Source organism: Solea senegalensis, linkage group LG1 (assembly GCF_019176455.1).
Source record: "Solea senegalensis isolate Sse05_10M linkage group LG1, IFAPA_SoseM_1, whole genome shotgun sequence".
NCBI lineage: Eukaryota > Metazoa > Chordata > Actinopteri > Pleuronectiformes > Soleidae > Solea > Solea senegalensis.
Window position 1 is genome coordinate 5148628 of NC_058021.1, and position 19973 is coordinate 5168600.

General features: G+C 39.6%; 4 protein-coding genes across 4 annotated transcripts; 2 read left to right on the top strand and 2 right to left on the bottom strand.

Annotated features, from left to right (window-relative positions):
• Positions 1-2905: 2905 nt before the first annotated feature.
• Positions 2906-6305, bottom strand: LOC122770918 (cathepsin Z). The gene is made up of 6 exons (XM_044028150.1): positions 6150-6305; positions 4850-5013; positions 4525-4704; positions 4186-4336; positions 3208-3373; positions 2906-3045 (listed from the first exon to the last, which is right to left on the bottom strand). The coding sequence occupies exons 1-6, from the start codon at positions 6278-6280 to the stop codon at positions 2932-2934; spliced, it is 906 nt and encodes a 301-aa protein (XP_043884085.1). The 5' UTR covers positions 6281-6305; the 3' UTR covers positions 2906-2931.
• A 796-nt stretch (positions 6306-7101) lies between these two features.
• si:ch73-382f3.1 (uncharacterized protein LOC100151273 homolog) lies at positions 7102-9119 on the bottom strand. Its single transcript, XM_044035368.1, has 4 exons — positions 8692-9119; positions 8298-8457; positions 7994-8166; positions 7102-7860 (listed from the first exon to the last, which is right to left on the bottom strand). Exons 1-4 carry the CDS (start codon positions 8839-8841, stop codon positions 7477-7479), a joined length of 867 nt encoding a protein of 288 aa, XP_043891303.1. The 5' UTR covers positions 8842-9119; the 3' UTR covers positions 7102-7476.
• Positions 9120-9331: 212 nt separating this feature from the next.
• toe1 (target of EGR1, exonuclease) lies at positions 9332-13641 on the top strand. The gene is made up of 8 exons (XM_044024675.1): positions 9332-9742; positions 9866-9906; positions 10143-10239; positions 10347-10505; positions 10673-10786; positions 11159-11307; positions 11638-11800; positions 11947-13641. The coding sequence occupies exons 1-8, from the start codon at positions 9629-9631 to the stop codon at positions 12706-12708; spliced, it is 1599 nt and encodes a 532-aa protein (XP_043880610.1). The 5' UTR covers positions 9332-9628; the 3' UTR covers positions 12709-13641.
• A 630-nt stretch (positions 13642-14271) lies between these two features.
• Positions 14272-16946, top strand: tmem53 (transmembrane protein 53). Its single transcript, XM_044034453.1, has 3 exons — positions 14272-14468; positions 14670-14773; positions 15565-16946. The coding sequence occupies exons 1-3, from the start codon at positions 14414-14416 to the stop codon at positions 16264-16266; spliced, it is 861 nt and encodes a 286-aa protein (XP_043890388.1). The 5' UTR covers positions 14272-14413; the 3' UTR covers positions 16267-16946.
• Positions 16947-19973: the final 3027 nt, after the last annotated feature.

Sequence of the window (19973 nt, forward strand, 5' to 3'; positions counted from 1 at the left end):
TTGGCTTCTGGGTGAGGTACCTGCTAAACTAGTTGGTTTGCAATAGTCTCACATGCATGGGTGCTTCAGAAGAGAAGACAGTTTCACACCCTTTACTTGTGTCCTTGTTCTGACCCAGGAAACCCCCCCCACATGTTTTTTTTGTTGTTTCAGCAGCAGCAGCAGCAGCAGCAGCAGCAGCAGCAGCAGGAAATGCACAGCGTATGTTTTCGGACTGAGGCAGAATGAGGAACTTGGAGAAGTGAAAAAAATGGAGCATTTGCAGAAAACAACAGCAGCAGCAGAGTGAAACTGACACATGATGATTAAATGGAAAGGCATTCACGCTCCCATACAGCAGCTCCATGTGATCATGAATGAGCGTTTCTGTCTCTGGAGACTGAAAAGGGTTGAGACTCTGCTCTTTGCTCCAGATGTGTGGCTTCACTTCACTTCACTCACAAGACTTTGACTTGCACATGACCAGTTTTTTCACGTCAAAACTTAACACAAAATTCTGATTAAAAGATAACAAAGCTGTGCTGAGAGCATCTGCAGAGGGGCAGAATGTCTAATCTGGAGATTCACTGCCTTGCCTGAAAACAACAGAGAGACAGAATTTACAATCTTTTATGTTACAAATCCCACTTCCATTCACATGCAGGGTCATGAATGGATTAACCCCACATCAGGGGAAAATCCCTGGGGTTAAATGTTTTCACTGCAGTTTCCATTATTATCAGTCAAGTGACAATCATGACAATTTACTGATTTAATCTGATTAAAATCTATTTAAAAACACAATTTTACAAAAGTATTGGGAGCAACACAATTATTGGATGTGATCCTACTGGTTCACGCTGGAGTTTCTATGAGCCTCCTGCCTTATTTTGACTCATAAACAATATTAAAAAGACTTTTTTACTTATTTTATACTTTGCACAACAGTTGTGTTCCGTCTTATTCTCTGTCCTTTAGCGGCTGCAACATCTGAATTTCCCCAGTGTGGCATCAGTAAAGTATAATCTAATCTAATCTAATCTTTATTTTAAGACTAATGTTGCCCCTTTATGAAATTTAAAAGCCCCCTCAGTTACTTTTCAGTGCATCACACAAGAAAACTACAGAGACTTTATTTCCCCCATCTCTGCATAAAACACTGACACCATCATTACCGTGACAAGTGAAAGCAGCACAGGACATTTCCATTTCAGTATTTACATATTAGAGAATAAAAGCATCCTGTTAGTGGCTACAGGAAGCCGCTTACAGTATGCGCTGCGTTACATTAGTCTGGGTGGTTTTCCCTCAGACGCTGAGCACAAGTTATATAATGTGATGTGGGAAGAAAACCTGTGAGATCTGCCAACGCACTGCAGGTGCATTTAAATGAGTGACTTGTGCTCGTGTGTTGCTCAAACAAAAGGTTTCCTCCTAATGAAAGTCACTTTAGTGACACAAGTTAACTTGAGTGTGAAGCTGAACACGGGCGCAGGTCATCTGTTAAACCACACAGATTCTGTTTTCTTTCAGCTAACTTCCCCCTCCCTCCACACAAATAAATGCCTATAATAATAATAATATTACATAATACATTTTATTCATATAATAGTGCTTTTCATGAGTCGCTTTACATTACCCATTGTATACCCATTAATTGTTTTAGGCATATTAGGTTTATTTTGACTTGTAAGGTGTGTTTTGATGTACTATCAACTGTACTTTTATCATATTTTATTGTACTGATGTTTTATATTTATCATTTGACAACTGTCATACAGCACATCAGTTGCATCATTTGTACTTGAACTACGTTAACGGCATTGACCCTATTTAGATAATTAAAAAAACTCTATTCTATTAAAAGCCCAAGAATGAAAAACAAAGGACAAATAAGTTAAAAACCATTATATCAGTCTTGAAGAGGTGAGTTTTGAGGAGTGATTTAAATGAGTGAGTTCCAGAGGGAGGGGATGTAATGTTTTGCTTTGTCTCCCCAGGTTTTGTGCTTAGTCCTGGGTTCTGTGAGGTAAAAGGGGGGCCTGGTTATGGAGGACTTTAAAGGTGAGGAGGAGGATTTTCTGTTTACACGTACATTCCAGTCACATGAAAACAAGGGTCTGCATCAGTGCAGCGTTCTGCACATACTCACTCAACCTCATATTCCATTCTGGTGCACCTCCACCAGGAGTTTGTCCTCATTTGCATTTCCGTGTATTCTTTGAGTTGCACAGGTGTGACCTCATTTAATGAGTTGGTGCTTTATTCATATTACAAAGTGTCTTCGCTACCATCTCACCCAGGGCAAGTAGAAATACTCCCAAGTCACTGAATGCAACTGAATGTGGAGCTAAGCACCAGCTGGATTGCTCTGTCATGGAGTGTAGATGCTTAGGCGTGTGCTAAAGTCTGGAGACTGTCCGGAGGAGCTGTATGTGTGGATACAAATGTCCACAGAATTCTCGGGAGATTCTCCTGCCAGCTATCTGGTCTAATCCCCGGATTACGTCCGAGTGAGCTTGTGAGAATGCAGCAGGGGTTCACTCCTACATCGTGTAGTCAGGCCAAATACCACCTCCTCGTCTGCATCCTCCAGAGATCCTCTAGCTCCTGCAAATGTGTCCTCTTATAACAATCTCCAGCTGTGTTGTTCTTTTGTGAATAGCAAACCCCAGATTATGTCCAGAGAATTGGTTTGGGACATTTTTCAGACTTTTGCTTAGATCACAGACGATAGATTTAAAACAAATTTTTGGTTGTTGATGTTATTATTCTGCCTCTGTTTGGTCTCGGTGAATATCATTTGTATGCTGCGTCCTTCATCTAAAAAACAGACTCAGTCTCTGGCTCAATTGTGCCAAATTTTGACTTGGCTAATGAACATAACCTAGCAACAATTATTTCAATAAAACCAATGAGACAAAACTAGAGTTCATCAGTTTATTGTGGTGTCTACGTAACAATAGGGTCTCCATATGCACAGTTTTTCTCGATACCCAGGTTGAACCAGTTGCCTTTTCCTCCTTTGTATGCACTGGTGACAATTCTGGCCCAGCCATGTTCACCCTGAAGACAAAAAACATAGTATTTAGTCTGCAGGCAAGAAGCACAACATCGACTACTTCTTAAACTTCCTTCACTGTCAGTACTAGTGTAGTGAAGTGTGCACATTTTAGCCGAGGGCCTGCTGTACTGGCAGGGTGTGGTGCAAAGAGAGGAAAAACCAACCCAAAACTCTCCCCAAGAGTTCCTGACAATCCAGTGCTCTGTGCCGTCCTCTGTCACGCCCCAACCAGCCACAGACACGATGTGATTTGGTAAAGACAGGGGGTGAAACTCTGAGAAAATTCCTCCAGAGTATCCTTCCAGGCCGCCGGTGGCCATCAGCGCACAACTGAAAGACACAAAGGAGCTTCTGAGGTCCTTCAGCCTGCTCAGTAACATCTGAAACATGGTGTTTATTCTTTTTCATCTCTTTTCACATTTCTTTAACATTTCATGAGAGCATTCCTTGAATATATGTGAAAACCAAAATCTGTGCTGTAACTTTAATGTGTCTAAGGCAGATTTACACATTTCCTAAACAAGGGCTGATTTTCAAGTTTACATATAATGAAACTTAAGGCTGTGATCTTATTAAAAAAAAAAATATATATATATATGTATGTATATATAATATATACATATATACAGTATATATATATATATATATATATATATATATATATATATATATATATATATATATATATACATACATAGACTTAGAATAAAGCTTTTAAAGCCAAACTTGTACTAAACAAATAGATAAAAAAAAGATAAAGAGTGAAAGAAAAACATCTAGTGGTGAAGTTACATATTGAAACCAAATGAATAACCTTTGCAAACAAAAGGTTAAAGAAAAGACAGTTATTCATTTTCAGGTAATAATACATTTAAATTTTGGATGTACTTACCACATACTTAAAAAGTCTTAAAATGGAAGAAGCTTTGACACGTTAAAATGTAATTATGTTTAAAAACACGTACAGGTACAGGTTGGTGAATGTGAAGAAGCCACATGCTAAAAACCTTTTGTTGGCACATGAATATTTAGTAGCAGACAATTATGCTTGTATTTTTCGTAATTTAAGAATTGCTCTGTGAGTCTCCTTCACATTAAACAACTGTAGATGAAAAAAGAATAGTGAGGATGAATTATGGTACCTGACGGGCCCGTTAGTGTAGATTTCAGCTTTCATCTTGTCTCTCCCGGAAACTTTTCCATAATCTCCCACTTTCCACAGAGTGTAATTCTTCAGCACGGAGCATGAGTCAAAGAAGGAGCAGGTGCCACACCGGTTAAACAGCTCACACTCTGTGGATCAGCCAAGGAAATGATTTAGCATACAGTGCTGAAACGTTCAAACATGACTATAATTGTATCTTTTATTTATTTTTATTTTTTTTTAATGATGTCAAATCTTGGTGAGGATTTTCAGATCTCAAAGTCTGCATACTTTTGTCCATATATCTTTATATTATGGGACAAACTGTATGTTTTACTTTGGTTTTTGGCTTGATAGTTGTTGCAGGTTTCATCGGGGATGCCGCTCTCGTGTGCGTATGCGTACACTCCCATGTGATCTCCACCATAACAAGAGCCTGCCCTCCCACAGTCGATCACGTTCTGTACGGACAGGTAGGCAGACGGCCACGCTCCTCCACGTTTGATGTTGATGCGGTCTAAGACAAGAGAACATAAACCATTACGGGGCTGAAACAGCAGCACAGTTGTGTAATAGTTCTAATTTCAGTTATTTACAAAATAATATGCAATAATTATTCTATTCTTTTCTTCTTTCCTCCCTCCCTCAGATGTCATGGTTACCAGCTAATGCACTGGTGGCCCCCATGGCCCAGCAAGAACCACAGTACTGGGGAATGTGCTGGTTCCTTGTGACGCTCACATAATTCTTGCCCTGGATGTTCCTCCAGTCCCACGACGGAGGAAGGTCCGACAACTTCACATACTCGTGCGGCCGAGACCGAGTCCTGAAACAAGTCAAGGGTACATGTATATATATATATATATATATATATATATATATATATATATATATATATATATATATATATATATATATATATATATATGTGTGTATATATATATATATATATATTCATTCACTGAACAATGCTTTCAGGTGACATTCAGGTCCATTTCATCTACTTACTGAGATTATTAAAATAAGCACATGGCTGTTAATACTTAAATAAATCAGTGCACAGCAGCGTAGACGCAAACACAACACTATTATGGATGAACAATTGATGCAAAATACCTAATTGCAGTTTGAGAACATGAACTATATTACAAGTCAGATTTGATTTGTGATTTAACTTTTAAAGTCAGTGTTCAGTTATATTATCCACTGTGTTGGGGATTTAAAACAAAGATGCAGCATTTTCACATGCGATAACATCCATTATAATTATCTAACGCAATGCAAAGATGAATTGTCAAAGACATCAATGCTTTTGTTTAGATTCGAACATTAATAACAAAACCTTCGTCTTTATATCTCAATGTAAATTGGTTTGTGTTTGGACAGTGCTTTAATTTTCACATCCATACAGTTCCTCAGTTTCAGTCCACACACTGAAATACAAAAACCTTTCCTAATTTCCTAATATTGAAATGTCATTTCCCCTCATTTGTTTCTGGCCTTGAACATTACTTGTGCGGTTTGGTATTCCACCATTTATATGTAGCTATTCTACAGTTACATGCATTTTTGACGTTTCTCATTTATTCACCTGCTTATTATTTCAAATATTATTATTATGAAGTCTGTGTCGATGTCTTAGCCTTGTCTTTGGTTTGTATAACCTGTACTGCACGTCTGGGTCTTGGTCTCTTCTTCTACAGTCACTATTCTTGAATGAACCATTGCTGTGTGTGTGTGTGTGTGTGCAGTGTGACATTTGTGGGACCCTTAACTGGTTAAGTCTTATGCTAAGTTTTGCATTATGGTTGGGTGACAGCATCATCTGTAGTAATGTAATGCACTACAGACTGTACAGACTGTCAGAGAACGGTGACTCATCCACAGACAAACGTAAACAACAAGCCGACATTAGAAAGAGTGTCATTTCTCAGTGTTAATGTATATTATATTGTTACTTACTTGACACCGTCTGGCCTCTCGTCTGCGATGGGTTTATAACAAGGCTCTGATAAAAGTCGAGAGGTCTGTAATGAAAATGACAATGATGCTAAATAACAACACAGTAGAAGTGGAGACACTGAGGACGCCATGTTGGGTCCTGACTGACTGTCCTCTCTCGTCTCGCGCGCGCACACACGTCGACCTCTGTCGGCCAGAGCGACCACTACACCCTTCCACTGAGTCTACCAGAGCAATAATATACAAATAGAAATGAAAATCTACATGTAGGAGCCAGTATTGTTAACAATTAAGGACTTAACTGTCGCAGTTGCTCTTTGATGTGGTATCGTGGACCTTTGATGTTGTTAGATAAAGGGCACTGTGGGCCTTTGATACTTTTTATGATAATGTTAAGCTATTATAGATAAATAGATGGTTTGCTAGAAAATGTTAAGCTATTATAGATAAATAGATGGTTTGCTAGACAAATAGATGGTTCTCGGCTCGCAACGTGTTAGACGACGCACAAGGTCGTATACAATTTAATATTTTTGATCTGAGAGAGGCTTGGGAATATGTGGATGGAAATATAACCTGGATGTATGGCAAGTGGAAATAAATGTGCAACACCTTTGCATGACTTTAGTGTCTTGGTGATTGAGGAATAGAAACAGTATATACGAGTCAAGCGCATTGAAACCTGTCAACAGCTTTATCATTTTGAGTGGCGTCGGAATTAAGTTTGGCACTAAATTATAGGTAGGCAGTGAACACGATATTGCATGTCATTGCATTGTTCTCTTCACAGTGCATAAAACTATAAACTAGCTGAATAGATTATCTGTAGCTGCTCTCTATCCAAACCTGACGGTGTGATTTTCAAATTTCAAAAGACATTTTTAAAGGGAAACATTTATTCATGCAGATGAGTGACACTTGGGCACAGGAAAAAAAAAAAAATGAAACCGCCTTTGTGCAAATATGTCTTTACTTAACACACACTCTTGACTTCTCCGTGACAGTCATCTTTATCCGGATTACATGTCATGTCTCGTCACATGTTCATGCTTATACTGCAGCTAATGCAACAAAACACTTACAGCATAAACTCGGCCCTGGTATGTCACAAAGCACAGCTGTGTTTTAGCGTAAATCACACACTCAACCTGTGAACTCAAAATCTGTCAAGAAAAGCATTTTATATTAATATATTAAACTTTCAAAGAGAAGATAAGAAGCACAGTGGTCCATCTCCTTTTATTTAACAATAAATCTGTAAATGTCCGAGTAAATTATGAACATTCTCCCTTTGGTTAAAGTCAACAGGTCACATAAACCGTCAGGATCAGGACAAAACACGCATCAGTTCTTCCTCATCGTTGTCCCCCACACCTTCTGTATGACTGTCACAGGTGGCCACGAGACCAAGTCCCAACTCTGCCAGCTCTTCACAGCTCATGTCAGTCGTCACCATGATCTTAGTCTCCAGGCGGTTACATAGAGTCCTGTATGAAGGCAGTGGATATCCAAGCTCTCTCAAATACTCATAGCCTTTGGTGCCGACTGCACAGCGGATCTTGCGGGCCTTCAGGATGGTCTCTGGGGACCAGACTGCCCGGCGGGAGCGCTTGGTGAGGCACAGGGCACGAATCTGATCCTCGTAAAGAAAGTTCTGTAGGCCCCTCTCGATCCGGTCCAGACGATAAAGACGTTTCTTCATCTCCTCTGCCTGGTACACACAAAGTGGAAAATTGTCTGTTTAGATCAGAAAATGTACTATGCATTGCTGCTCAGCTTTGACAGTGATGTAAAAAAGGAAACAGTGATTTGTTGGATGAAAGCAACCCTAACATCCATCCTACCTCCTTCTGTAGCCTTGCAGTGTGCTTCATCTCCTGTTCCAGCTGTTTCTTGAGGATTTCACACTGTGTGCAGGACTGCTGGTCCTCGCCTGTTCCCTCTGCATCATCTTCTACTGCACCAGACAGAGGTTTGCATCTGGCATAGCCATGGTCCCCAAATTTCTTCTCCTTTCCTATTAGGGACAAAAAGCATCTTATAAGTATGGATTTCCTTTGCTACAGTTCTTGTTTTATTGCCAAGCACATTATTCAACATGTTTGTGGTCCTGGACGAGCAGATTAGGTTGAGTCTATATTCAATCACCTGGTTCAGGTTTCAGGGGCAGCAGGATGTGTGGGGTGGTTACTGCAGGGTAAGGAGGGTCTCCAACACTGAAGAGAGTAGGGATGGCATTGGGCTTCAGCTTTTTACCCCCGGCTGGAGACCTGGCTATCTCCTCAAACTGGCTCTGCTCAAAATGGTCCTTGGAGAAACAACAATGACATACACACACACACTGGTTTACTAAAAATGATATAACCCACAATAAAAACAAAGATAATGCAAACACTAATACATCTAAATGTAAGATAAACCAAAAGATATCTTACCATAAGAATTGACAAATCAATAAACCTTAACTTTATTCATCATGCAGTGTCCACGGTCTACATGCACACTAACATTAGCTTTAATGGTGATCTGGGTGGAAACTTACCTGGCAGAGTCTGGAATGAGGTGTTGGTTCGAAGTCACGACGACAGTTCACCACCCACTTTTTCTTACGAATAGGGTCTTTGGGAAATCTGAATAGCTGTTTGCCAATGCTGGTTGAGTTTGAGCAGTTTGGAGCGGAGCAGCCACCCATTACAGCAGTTTACAACTAATAGTAAAGGTGAAATTAGTTGATAATAGATTAGGAGTGCTTGGCTGTAAATGAAGCTCGGCTGGGGATTGTAATCATTACTATTTAAAGATATACGCCGTGTAAAACTATTAAAAAGTTAGATTTACATTAACTATTCACCAATGGAAACCAGCGTGCTATCCTGTAGATGTTCACATCATTTTTAACCGTCTAATTTTAAGCATTTTAGCTGAGATCGAAATGTTTCTCACTTTGTTTGAGCCAAAATGGCGCACTTCTCTTCGATGGATGAGTATAGTGACGCAGTGTTTATGTGTGCCCACTGTAAACGCCTGTCTGAAAAGATTTTAATGAGAGCCAAAAAGTAAATATAGAAAATAAATGAAATCACACATTACACAGTAATTGATTAAATTTTAGTTTTCATTGAGGGCGACTATTTCGCACGTACACATAGAGGCAAAATATTATTTGCGCTCTGGCAGACGTCAAATGTATATGTGTTGTTTGTCAAAGGACCCCGGGAAGCACGTTGATATGTTTACGGTTTAGCCATTGAGAGCATGATTGTGAGTTATCGACCAGAGACAATTACATTTAAGGCCACATTATTAATAAAGTATTACGTTATTTGTGATAGTATAATGTGTGTAGAGAGCAGAGCCGATGAAATAGTTTGCAAGTTAGTTGGATAAGTTAGTCAACACTGTTATTAGCATTGGTAGCACCAACATCGCTTCAGCTGCATAAAAAGCGTTGCCGCCATTCTACACTGAATCGATCAAACATGGCATCGTCATTGGTTGTCCCAGTCATCGATGTCCAGAACGACAACTTTAAAGAGCTTTGGCCTGCTATGGTAGTGGCCATTAAAACGTCGTCCTTCATTGCACTGGACACGGTGAGTAAAAGTTACGTGTGTACAGATTTGGGTCATTGTGACTGACAGCCTCTCACTGAGCATCATTGTCACGTGATAATAGTAATGCAATTAATAAACTTAACGGGTCTCTGTTGTGTTAAGGAGCTGAGTGGTCTTGGGAACAGAAAAGCTTTGCTGGCCGAGTGAGTAAAAACACTTTAGATCGACTGTTCTGCTCTGTACTACTTTTCACACCTGACTGTAATTGGCTGCCAAACAAGAAGCATTGGAAGCTAGTGAACGTTTCTTCTGTCATGTTGTTTTGTGTTGTTTCTATATATTTGAGTTTGCTGTGCTTGTTTGTTTCATACTCTACATTAATGTATTAAACAAAATTGCACCTCAGGGGCTATAAAGATTTTCCAATCCAATGTTTCAGATCTATTGAAGACCGATATAAAGCCATATGCCATGCTGCACGCTCTCGCTCCATCCTCTCTCTGGGAATTGCCTGCTTTAAGAAACAGGACCTCAAGGTACAACATCGAACAGTGTACGATATCTGTCTAACTTAAGAAAACCTCTGTGAAAAGTTAAAAGTGCAGGATTTTTCCATTTATCTCTCTGTAATTCCCCTCGTCAGGTTGCAGACACTTACCTGGTCCAGGTTTATAACCTCACACTGTTGTGTTCAGAGGAGTACATCATTGAGCCCCAGTCAGTCCAGTTCTTGGTGCAGCATGGATTTGACTTTAACAAGCAGTATGCACATGGAATATCTTACTGCAAAGGCAATAATAAGGTAATGATGGTTCTTGCTTTTTCGTATTTGTGCTGTGTGTTTTTTAGCCATTGTGCTCAGTATTGCACCTGTCTTTACCAGTATTACATTGAACTGGAGACTGTAAAAGTACATTTTTACAGAACTTAATATTTAACTGACCTTTTGTCTTTCTGCTCTTTATTCAGGGAGGGTCTGACAACCAAGGTGTCCACATCAGGGCCTTATTCACTGAACTGCTGCGTGCCCGGAAACCCCTGGTGCTCCACAATGGCCTCATAGACATTGCTTTCCTTTACCAGGTTGGTGAAAATGAATTTAGTTAGATATTAATAAATATGTTTTATTTATTTTTCTGCACTGGCTGCTCCACAAAGTATGCTGTTGTTGCCTTTCTTCCTAAGCAACTCTATTCTAATCTTCTAATTCATTCACTATTGCTTTATCTTCCACACGAGTGTTTCAGTGGTCAATCACAAAAAAGACATATTTGCACAGGGCCACAAATGGGGACAACCATCCCATATGTGTTTACTTCACATAATATACGAGGTGGAAGGCTATTTAATTTTGCAAAGACTATGTACCATCTTGCTTTATAGTTGAATACATTTTACATTTGATAAGTGTCATTCTTCTAAATGCAATTTATTCTCTCTCTTTCTCTCCACTAGTGTTTTTATGCTCATCTGCCTGAACGCCTGGCCACATTTACAGCCGACCTGTCTGAGATGTTTCCTGCAGGCGTCTATGACACCAAATACGTCACTGAGTTTGAGCTGCGACTCAGTGCCTCCTATCTGGAGTATGCCTTTAAGAAATGGTTAGTAGGGGATTGCTGTTTCTGTTCAATATAACCAATGGAATGTCAAAGGAAGTGATGACCTATTTCTGACTATGGCTACTGCCAATTCTGAAACACCCAATATTATCTTTGAATGAATAAACCTGATAATTCAAAGAGATATGTTTGACAAATGAATCACAACTTTGTTTCTTGCTTGTGTTTGAAAACATATAATATATCTGTCGACCCAAAACACTTATTGGACTTGTACAACTGACAACTAAAGAAAGGGAGTTGATGCTGTTGATGTTTGCTTTTGTTTAAGTGTTTTTAATGTTTCCATATTTCATGTCGTCCACCCTCCAGTAAGCTGGATAACAGTCGCAGTCTGACTTCTGGAGGGACTGCGCATCATGTTCATGTGGAGTTTTGTAAATATGCTGGTCCCATGTCCAGCTATGTGGACTTCAGAGTGTGTCCAGTTGTTGCCTCTTCTGAGGGACAGACTGACATCTGCGAGCGCTTCTCCGTAAGTGTCAAACATGGTACTATTAAGAAAGTGCTATTTTTGTTTCTGTCCAGATCAGACAAGCAAAGTAGACTTCTTGTTGTAATCTATATAAAATCCTTAATTGATATAAAGTTGTCCTCTCTTTTTGTGTGTTTGTTTGACAGGCGTTTGGCTGGTGTCCAAATGGTTCCCAGTGTCCATTATCGCACGACACAGACCTTATCATCCTCCAGGATGAGAGCAACAAGGATGACAAGCGAAAAAAGAGGAAGAGACGCCGAGAGAAGAAAAGAGGTAAAGGAGAGGAAGCAGAGGGTTCCTCCATTTTAGACTGTGCCCCAGAAAACAAAATACCCCACATGGAGGTGGATCAAGATGAAAGAGCAGATGAACAGCAAAAGATGACTGTTGATCTGGCCTCACAAAGTGGACCAGTGATGGACAGTGATGGAAACGCTCAACAGAATGAAGTTGGAGACATGAAAACAGCACATGAGGGGAATGGAGTAAGTGAGGACAACACAGGCGCAAGACATTCTGTAAGAAATGCTGGTGAGGAAACAAACGGAAAAATGAATACAGACAAGAGTGAAGAAAACAAATTCTTTGAAGGAAAAGAGAAGTTTAGTGACCCCTCAGCTGGGCTTGATGCTCAGAAGAAGGCAGACGCCGGGACACACCGAGCAGGGTTTGACGCCTTTATGACGGGATACATTTTTGCTTACTCTTGTACCTTTGTCCAGAAGGACAGAGTGGGAGCTGAAGAGAAGAACGAGGAGGACGGGCAGTTGTGGCTCCCTTCCTGTCTCAATAAGGTTTATCTCAGCGGCAAAGCGGCGCCACTCAACGTGGTTAAAAGCACCTTCTCTAAGTCATCCAAGGCTCACACGCAGAAGATGGAGATGGTGTGGGAAAGCAAAATGTAGCGTTTGCTCACAGTTAAAACAAGTGTAAATTCACAATGTATGCTTTTAAAAAAAACAAAAAAACATGCCAGCATCATGGATTATTGGATGACAATGAGGCAGACTGAAAAATCTCAAAGACTATCTGTGAAATTTCGACCTCCATGTTACCCAGTAGATTGAACCTGCTGAACTTATATTTGTTTTGTTTTAATTTTGATAACTTGTCACATTTTCAAAGCTCTGGTGGTTTTGCTTTTTTTTATTTTTATGGAATACTATTAACAGGTGAAGTTTTGATTTGTCTGAAACATATTTGTGATAAATGATCATATTCTCAACAATTTCAGCTCCATTTTTGCAGATATTGACTAAGATGGTGTATCAGCACTTGATTTATGAACATGTGTGCATTTTGCTGAAGAAAAGAACCACTTGTATGGTTATTTTCATTTTCTCGTTGGGTTAAAAGTTCCAATAGAAATATAAATGTACTGATTTATTGATTTTTTCATTCATTGATGAAATGAAAACTAATTAGCAACTATTGTGAGCAGTAATTAATAGTTAAAACACACTGATGCCCAACATTTTGTGGCCCCACAGCCAAAGTATTTCTTAGTTTTCTTGGTCTTGACATATGCAGAAGCTCAGTATAATGTAATGATCTTTTTGTTTTGAATTGTATAGGTCATTGATTTGAGTGGTCTTCTCTTGTTGACCTTGTAATCAACCTGTGAAACTACAACATTCACAATTATGGCGTCTGTGACTTCAGTTTGTAAAAGCAGCAACACATTGCAGTGCAGTGGAGCCCCTTTCCATTGAATGATGTCATCATGTTTTCAGCAACGGCCAAAGAGATGATGGTGATTGGTTTTACTCCACATACCATATGTTGTATGAAAACCTGTTGTTAAAGAAAAATAAAGAGATTCCCTCAATCTTTATTTACTCCTCTGGTATCATTTGGAAAAACAGTAAGAGTACAGAGAGACACATGGAAATTGAATTGATTATAGGCTGTTACTGTATTACACAGGGCTGGGCAATAATTAATTGGGCAACAACAACTAATTCCAATCAAATAATATATGTGATGATATAATTTTCCTCAATATCAATTTAACGGGTTCATTATATATCAATTTGATGTTTCTACTGGTTACACTCAGGAGCAAAACTCAGTCTTCAATCATCTGACATTTATAGCATTTAAACCTTTACAAAATAAAGTGCTGACAAAATAAAATATGTAAACACCTGTCCTCATTCACTGCCAAAAGTTCTGGTGAGTGGTTCATATTTTTTTTTTTAATTCAGGCCAACATTCAAAAGTAAAATTTAAAATTAAAGTTAAACTTAAATTACAAATTGTAATTTTAAGTAGCAGTACACATAACACCTACACAATTACAGTAACGTGAGTAAATGTAATTCATTACTTTCCACCTATGCCTATGCGAAACAGGTGCATGTCATTTATCCTGGTGCGAGGCCGGCTGTGAGAGTGCAGTACTACAATAGCAACTACCATACAGCAGGGGGCGGTAATCCAATTTTAACTTGACCCTTTTTAAGAAACGACGAAGCAGCAGCAGCAGCCGTGAAGAAGAAGTCATTCATTAGAACTCGGTGTACATCAGCCTTGAGCTGTGAATAACTGATAAATGATACAAACTCTGACGTTAGAGAACAAGAGCAGCTGATAATATCGAGCACAGAGATGGCTGAAGATGAAATTGACTACAACATCGTGTTTCCAGATGCGGGGACAACCGGTGATCATCATTTTGTCATTGTATCGCTGACATGCGCATTTATGTCACAGTTAGCTCAACGTAAACGCTAAAAACCACGACAGCGTGTTCGCTGCGGAAGTTAACAACCCGCGCACACACGTTTGTTAGCTTCACTTTAGCTGAGCCCGCAGTGACAGCTGTGCTAACCGTTACTGTTGTTGTTGTCCGCTTTGTTTTCAGAGAGACACTGGCAGGGGACAAAGGAGCCAGTGGTGATACTGCTGGGCTGGGCTGGCTGCAAAGACAAGCACCTTTCCAAGTATAGCGCCATCTACAACGAGCAGGTCAAAACTAATTAGCTAAGCTATTTTTTTTAGTGCTTTATTTCTGTATTGACAGCTGTGTTTCATCACTGTGCGTACAATTAAGACAGAGGCGCCACTGTATTGTGTTTCATAACATATATAGAAGAGGATGGACCCTGCAAAAAAGCCCTGTCTAAATATGAGAAATAAATAGAAGATATAGACTATAAACAAGTGAAATTATCTGCCAGTGCAGTAAGATAATTACACAAGTACGATTTCTAACCTCTTTTTCTCAAAGACTTTCAAACTCTATGCACACACTTAATTGATTAATACAGCCTCACTTGAATATTTTAAATAATGTGAAATAGTAGGACAAACGCAGGTTTTACCAATTATATAAGGGTGGAGTGGCTCAGTGGTTAAGACCCTACCTTGTGTACCAAAGACATCATGGTCGCAAGTTCGATTCCACCCCTGGCTAATTGTACTTGATTCCATTGTAAGTCGCTTTGGATAAAAGCGTCTGCTAAATGACATGTAATGTAATGTAATATAAATCAACCATGCGCAAGTGTTCACACTAAATACTTGACACTTGAACCTGTAGGAGCTGAAAAATGTGTTATTTAAAACCTGCATGCATCTTCCCCCCTATTTTCTTGATGTGTTCCAATAAAGTGATTGAGAAATATTTATAGAATGCAAACAATGTCATAGTGTTTCTATTCACAAAGATCAGCGTAATCACAACAAATATCACAAAAACCAGTAAACCTCGTATGCACCTCTTTAATTCATTCCTTCTATTGGGTCTTCTCTTTTAGGGATGTGTCATCATCCGCTACACCGCTCCCCTGAAAACACTCTTTATCTCGGAGCCGATTGGCTACAAGGAGCTGCGTGGGATGGCCCTGAAGCTGCTGGAGATTCTCTATGACTATGAGGTGGAGAACAGTCCTATTTTTTTCCATGTATTCAGTAATGGTGGCTTTATGCTGTACCGGTACATTATAGAGTTGCTGCACAGCGACAAACAGTTCAGTTCCCTCAGTGTGCTGGGGGCTGTTGTGGACAGCGCCCCAGGTAGTAGGGACATTCCGGGGGCCCTGCGTGCAATGACATCCGTGTTGGGACCACGCGTGAGTCCTCTTTTGCGCTTCCTCCTCCTCGCAGTTTTTGCCGTGGTTATTTTCCTGCTGCGAATCGTGCTTTACCCGTTGACCAAGTTCATCCACAAGAACCACTATGATGCCGTGCAGGACAGGCCACCGGTCTGGCCTCATTTCTTCATATATTCCAAAGCGGATCAAGTTGTCAGACACTCGGACATCGAGCTCTTCATGGAAACCTTGAAGCTCAAGGATGTCCCTGTGGACAATTTCAATTTTGTCTCCAGTCCCCATGTTGGCCATTTCCGAGATTTTCCTGAGCAGTATGCCCTCAAGTGCCGAGATTTCCTGGTTGCTTGCGTGAAAGACTTACAAGGGACTGAGATGAAAAGGAGACACCGAGTTCAAGATCAGTGAGACTTACAGGATTTTGGGGTCTGTCTTTAGTGTCTAACTTCATTTTTCCTCAGTGGTCTCTGCTAAGAAGATGAGTATAAAAGTGTTGTCAAGGTAGCTGGAATTTGCACTGAACTTGTATAGAATGTTTCTCTGTCTCAGTGCACATAGTGGGAAGATTCTACATAATATGTGCTGAACTTAACCCAGTCCCGTGAAATCCTGTGTCTCACATGTCCTTGGCACAGAGGCTTAATATAGCACACTCGGTAGTCGTACGCCACATATAAAAATGACTATACAAACAACTGCTATACACTGGGATATTTAAGTTATTTTGGGTGATTTAAATGGTATTTAATATTGCTGTTAAATGTAATGGATTGTAGACGAGTAGTAGTGATAATAAATGAAATTGTTGGGAAATAATAATCTGTATATTTAAGCTGTAAAGGGTAAGCGTGCAAAGGTGATTGCAATAAAGGCAACTTTGAGAATTTGGAATAATTAATCAGTTAATGTTTTCTTTGAATAATGAAGTACATGCACACCATTAGAATAAACAGCCCCTAATGTGGTTTTTGAAAACGGATTCAGTTAAGGCAAAGAGGTGATTGACTTTGAATGTATGTGTTCAGCACAACCTATTTGTACTTTTTAACTGATGTGCCTTCAATAAATCAGAATGCTCATAAAATATATTGTTCATGTGTTTGTGAAGGCTCCCTGTGTGTGTGTGTGTGTGTGTGGGTTCCTCCCACAGTCCAAAAACATGCATATTTAGGGATTAGGTGAAGTGCAGACTGTAAATTGACTGTAGGTGTGAGAGTGGATAGCTGTTTGTCTCTGTGACCTGTCCAGGGTGTACCCCGCGAAGCTCATGTGGAGGATAAAGCAGTAGAAGGTGAATGTATGAATGTCTGTGAAGGTCATAGTCATCTTCTGTAGTTAGCAGTAGGCTACTGGACGTGCTTGAGCTAAGTTGAAGATGTTTCACCTGTCTTTGAAGAGTAAATCTGGTGGAAAAATACAGGTATTTGGCCTCTGAGGCAGAAATCTGTCTCGAAACCTAAACGTTAAGTTGAACAAGATGAGCAGGACGTTTGGGATTTTGTTGGAATTTTACCTTCATCGGTAAGATCTTTGATTTATTTGCTATATAGCAAGGTATAATGGAACAAGTAATACAGTTTTAACACGATTAAAACATGGAATATGTATTTTTTTTTATGGAGCCTTTAAAGTTAGTGTTGGAGACAGGGACAGTTTATGAGCGCTCTTTTAAAAGAGCAAGGTTTTATTTTAGCATGGTTCCTTCATCTTGCTCACTTGCTGATGACCAGAGGGCCTGCATGTAATAAACGTCATCAGAGTGAAGGACGACATCGGGAAAAAAACATAAGTGTCTCCGTGATCTTAAAACCAGAGGCAGATAAAGTTCCTTCCGTTTCCCCTCATCTCCTGTCATGACACGTCACCGACTGTTTGAGGAGTGCGCCTCTGAATTGGTCCTGCAGGGATGTTTATTGACTGTCTTGGTCATGTCAAGTTTGACATTTGTAAGAGTGAGTGGTTGGTATTTGTCTCTGCACTAGGCCTGGACCTTGTTTCTATGTTTCATGTTGAGCCACGAGGAAGAAAAAGGAGAAAGAGACAGGTGAACATTGCTTACTGTACTGAGACGCGCTGCTCTGATCACTGACTGACAGATCACTGACATTTGTGTGAGATGAGAGAGGACATGTTCTTCTTTAGGCAGTTGTGGAGCAAGTATTTAGACTCTATACCTGGTAATGTACGAGATAAAATAATCCTTTACAAATAAATCATCCCCTGAAAACGTCAAGCTCTAAGTTGTTATCCATTCATATTGTGTAGTATGTAAAATCACTTGATATCAATCACTTACATTTTGGATTCTATTCACTATATGTTTGTAAATAGCTGTGCAGTGTTAAAAACCCACAAGGAACAAATCAACTGCCCATACAATGAAGTACTTTCTGAAGTTTGTGTTAAATAATTAGCAAACCTGTCCCTCTAATCTAAAGATATATGAGTTAATAAAACTCTGAAAAGTTGTGTAATCATTGAAGATACTGTAAGATGCTATAAAAGGTCATTTAGGGCAGTGACCACTCTCTTAGATCATGTCAAGTCTTTTTTTTTAATATATATTTTATTTAAAGTTTATATTTATAAAACAGACAAGAAGTCTGTTCACATAATCAAAGAACATAACACAAATACCACAAAGAGCCAGTTCCCTGTACACAGCTGATGAAAACATTACAAGAACATGCACAAACATGTCTTCTGAGCCTCACATTAGATGGTTTATTGTCAGGTTTTTGATTTAATCAATTAATTACCAATTAATAACAAATAATCTAAAGTTTGGAGATGAGTTTCCATGTTCGTGCACAAACAAATGATTTAAGTGATCCTTAACATCACTTACTTTAAAATACCCTCACATACCTGTTAATGCATAAAGTGAAATCAATCACCATGCAGACTGCTGCAACAATCACGAGGCAAATTCAAAATGTGGAAGGTATGTTCTACAAACAGTGGCGCTAATATTCCTAAAGAGGGCAGCATTGCCTCACCTCACAGTTCCCATCATGCAACATTTCACAGAGGCCTCAACTGTGCATCAAGCCCACGGACCACCGTAAGGTTCAGCACTAGTTATTTTAGTCTGTGCTCCTGAGGGATTAAGGCTGTGAAATGTTGTCTGTCGGGAGATATCCTCACTGTTGTGGTGCACTAAGAAATAACGTCTGCAGGTTAACGGCAACATTAGATTTGTAAAATGATTCCTTTTTTTAAAAAAACATTACAAATGACATCCACATTTTTGTGAAGAATCAGTTCTCAGTTCAGAGTGGGAGATGAAAAAATGAGACAAGAAGAACAGAAGGGTTGGATATGAGATGCCGTCATAACGCCCCCGCTTTTAGAAACGCACTGAGGAAGAAATTACACCATGGAAGTTAATGAAGTCTCACAAGTTGATGAGGGGAAAATTGCAGCGAAGAGGGGTCAGCGCTTTCTCTTTAGCCTTTCCCTCTTCCGAGGAAAATGGCTGCGGTCAAGATCCATACTTTTAGAGGACGCTGAACACTCCAGCGCAGAGATGGAGTGAGAGAGATGGGGGAGGGCACCAAGATTAATGGTATTAAGTGGTAGCACTTGGCAATGCGGTAACATATCGTCTATGTTCTCTATTCCACGCTGATAGTTTCATAGACCTTGGCTTTACACATTGACTTTTAGCTGTGATTTACAGGATTCAAATAAGCTGGGCGGCTTTTTATCATCACAAGACCTGCAGACATCTTCATTTTGGAGTCACATTTGTGCCAGTTTTATCAAAAAATGCATTCAACACCTTGAAGCAGGTTAATGTTTCGCCTCTCCACCTTGGCAAATCATGCAAAGCCCCAAACTGAAATCTGTTTTTCCTCTGCAACAATTTCCCTGGGTTTAATGTCAGAGTGAATTGAAGAAGTGTTTATATTTATGTTCATGTTGACATTTTGGATGCAAACCTCTGAACCCACTTTCCAGATCATGGGATGGGGATATGCAGTGTTTTATCTGACACACACACACACACACACACACACACAGTATTGGATAGGATCTCATGGCAAATCTCTGAACCCTCTTTCTGTGGCGATCTGGACTGATATTGTATAATGTTTGACATTTTGATTTTG

What these genes read in the sequence shown, in the direction of transcription:
- LOC122770918 (XM_044028150.1), bottom strand. Translation starts at nt 6,280, where the DNA reads ATGGCGTCCTCAGTGTCTCCACTTCTACTGTGTTGTTATTTAGCATCA. An exon ending in GAGAGGCCAGACGGTGTCAA is followed by an intron (nt 5,014 to 6,149) that starts GTAAGTAACAAT and finishes GACTTGTTTCAG; the next exon opens with GACTCGGTCTCGGCCGCACG. An exon ending in ACTCTTGGGGAGAGTTTTGG is followed by an intron (nt 3,046 to 3,207) that starts GTTGGTTTTTCC and finishes TTTTGTCTTCAG; the next exon opens with GGTGAACATGGCTGGGCCAG.
- si:ch73-382f3.1 (XM_044035368.1), bottom strand. Translation starts at nt 8,841, where the DNA reads ATGGGTGGCTGCTCCGCTCCAAACTGCTCAAACTCAACCAGCATTGGC. An exon ending in CTCATTCCAGACTCTGCCAG is followed by an intron (nt 8,458 to 8,691) that starts GTAAGTTTCCAC and finishes TGTTTCTCCAAG; the next exon opens with GACCATTTTGAGCAGAGCCA. An exon ending in GCCCCTGAAACCTGAACCAG is followed by an intron (nt 8,167 to 8,297) that starts GTGATTGAATAT and finishes TGTCCCTAATAG; the next exon opens with GAAAGGAGAAGAAATTTGGG.
- toe1 (XM_044024675.1), top strand. Translation starts at nt 9,629, where the DNA reads ATGGCATCGTCATTGGTTGTCCCAGTCATCGATGTCCAGAACGACAAC. An exon ending in GAGTATGCCTTTAAGAAATG is followed by an intron (nt 11,308 to 11,637) that starts GTTAGTAGGGGA and finishes TCCACCCTCCAG; the next exon opens with TAAGCTGGATAACAGTCGCA. An exon ending in ACATCTGCGAGCGCTTCTCC is followed by an intron (nt 11,801 to 11,946) that starts GTAAGTGTCAAA and finishes TTTGTTTGACAG; the next exon opens with GCGTTTGGCTGGTGTCCAAA.
- tmem53 (XM_044034453.1), top strand. Translation starts at nt 14,414, where the DNA reads ATGGCTGAAGATGAAATTGACTACAACATCGTGTTTCCAGATGCGGGG. An exon ending in TCCAGATGCGGGGACAACCG is followed by an intron (nt 14,469 to 14,669) that starts GTGATCATCATT and finishes CTTTGTTTTCAG; the next exon opens with AGAGACACTGGCAGGGGACA. An exon ending in GCGCCATCTACAACGAGCAG is followed by an intron (nt 14,774 to 15,564) that starts GTCAAAACTAAT and finishes CTTCTCTTTTAG; the next exon opens with GGATGTGTCATCATCCGCTA.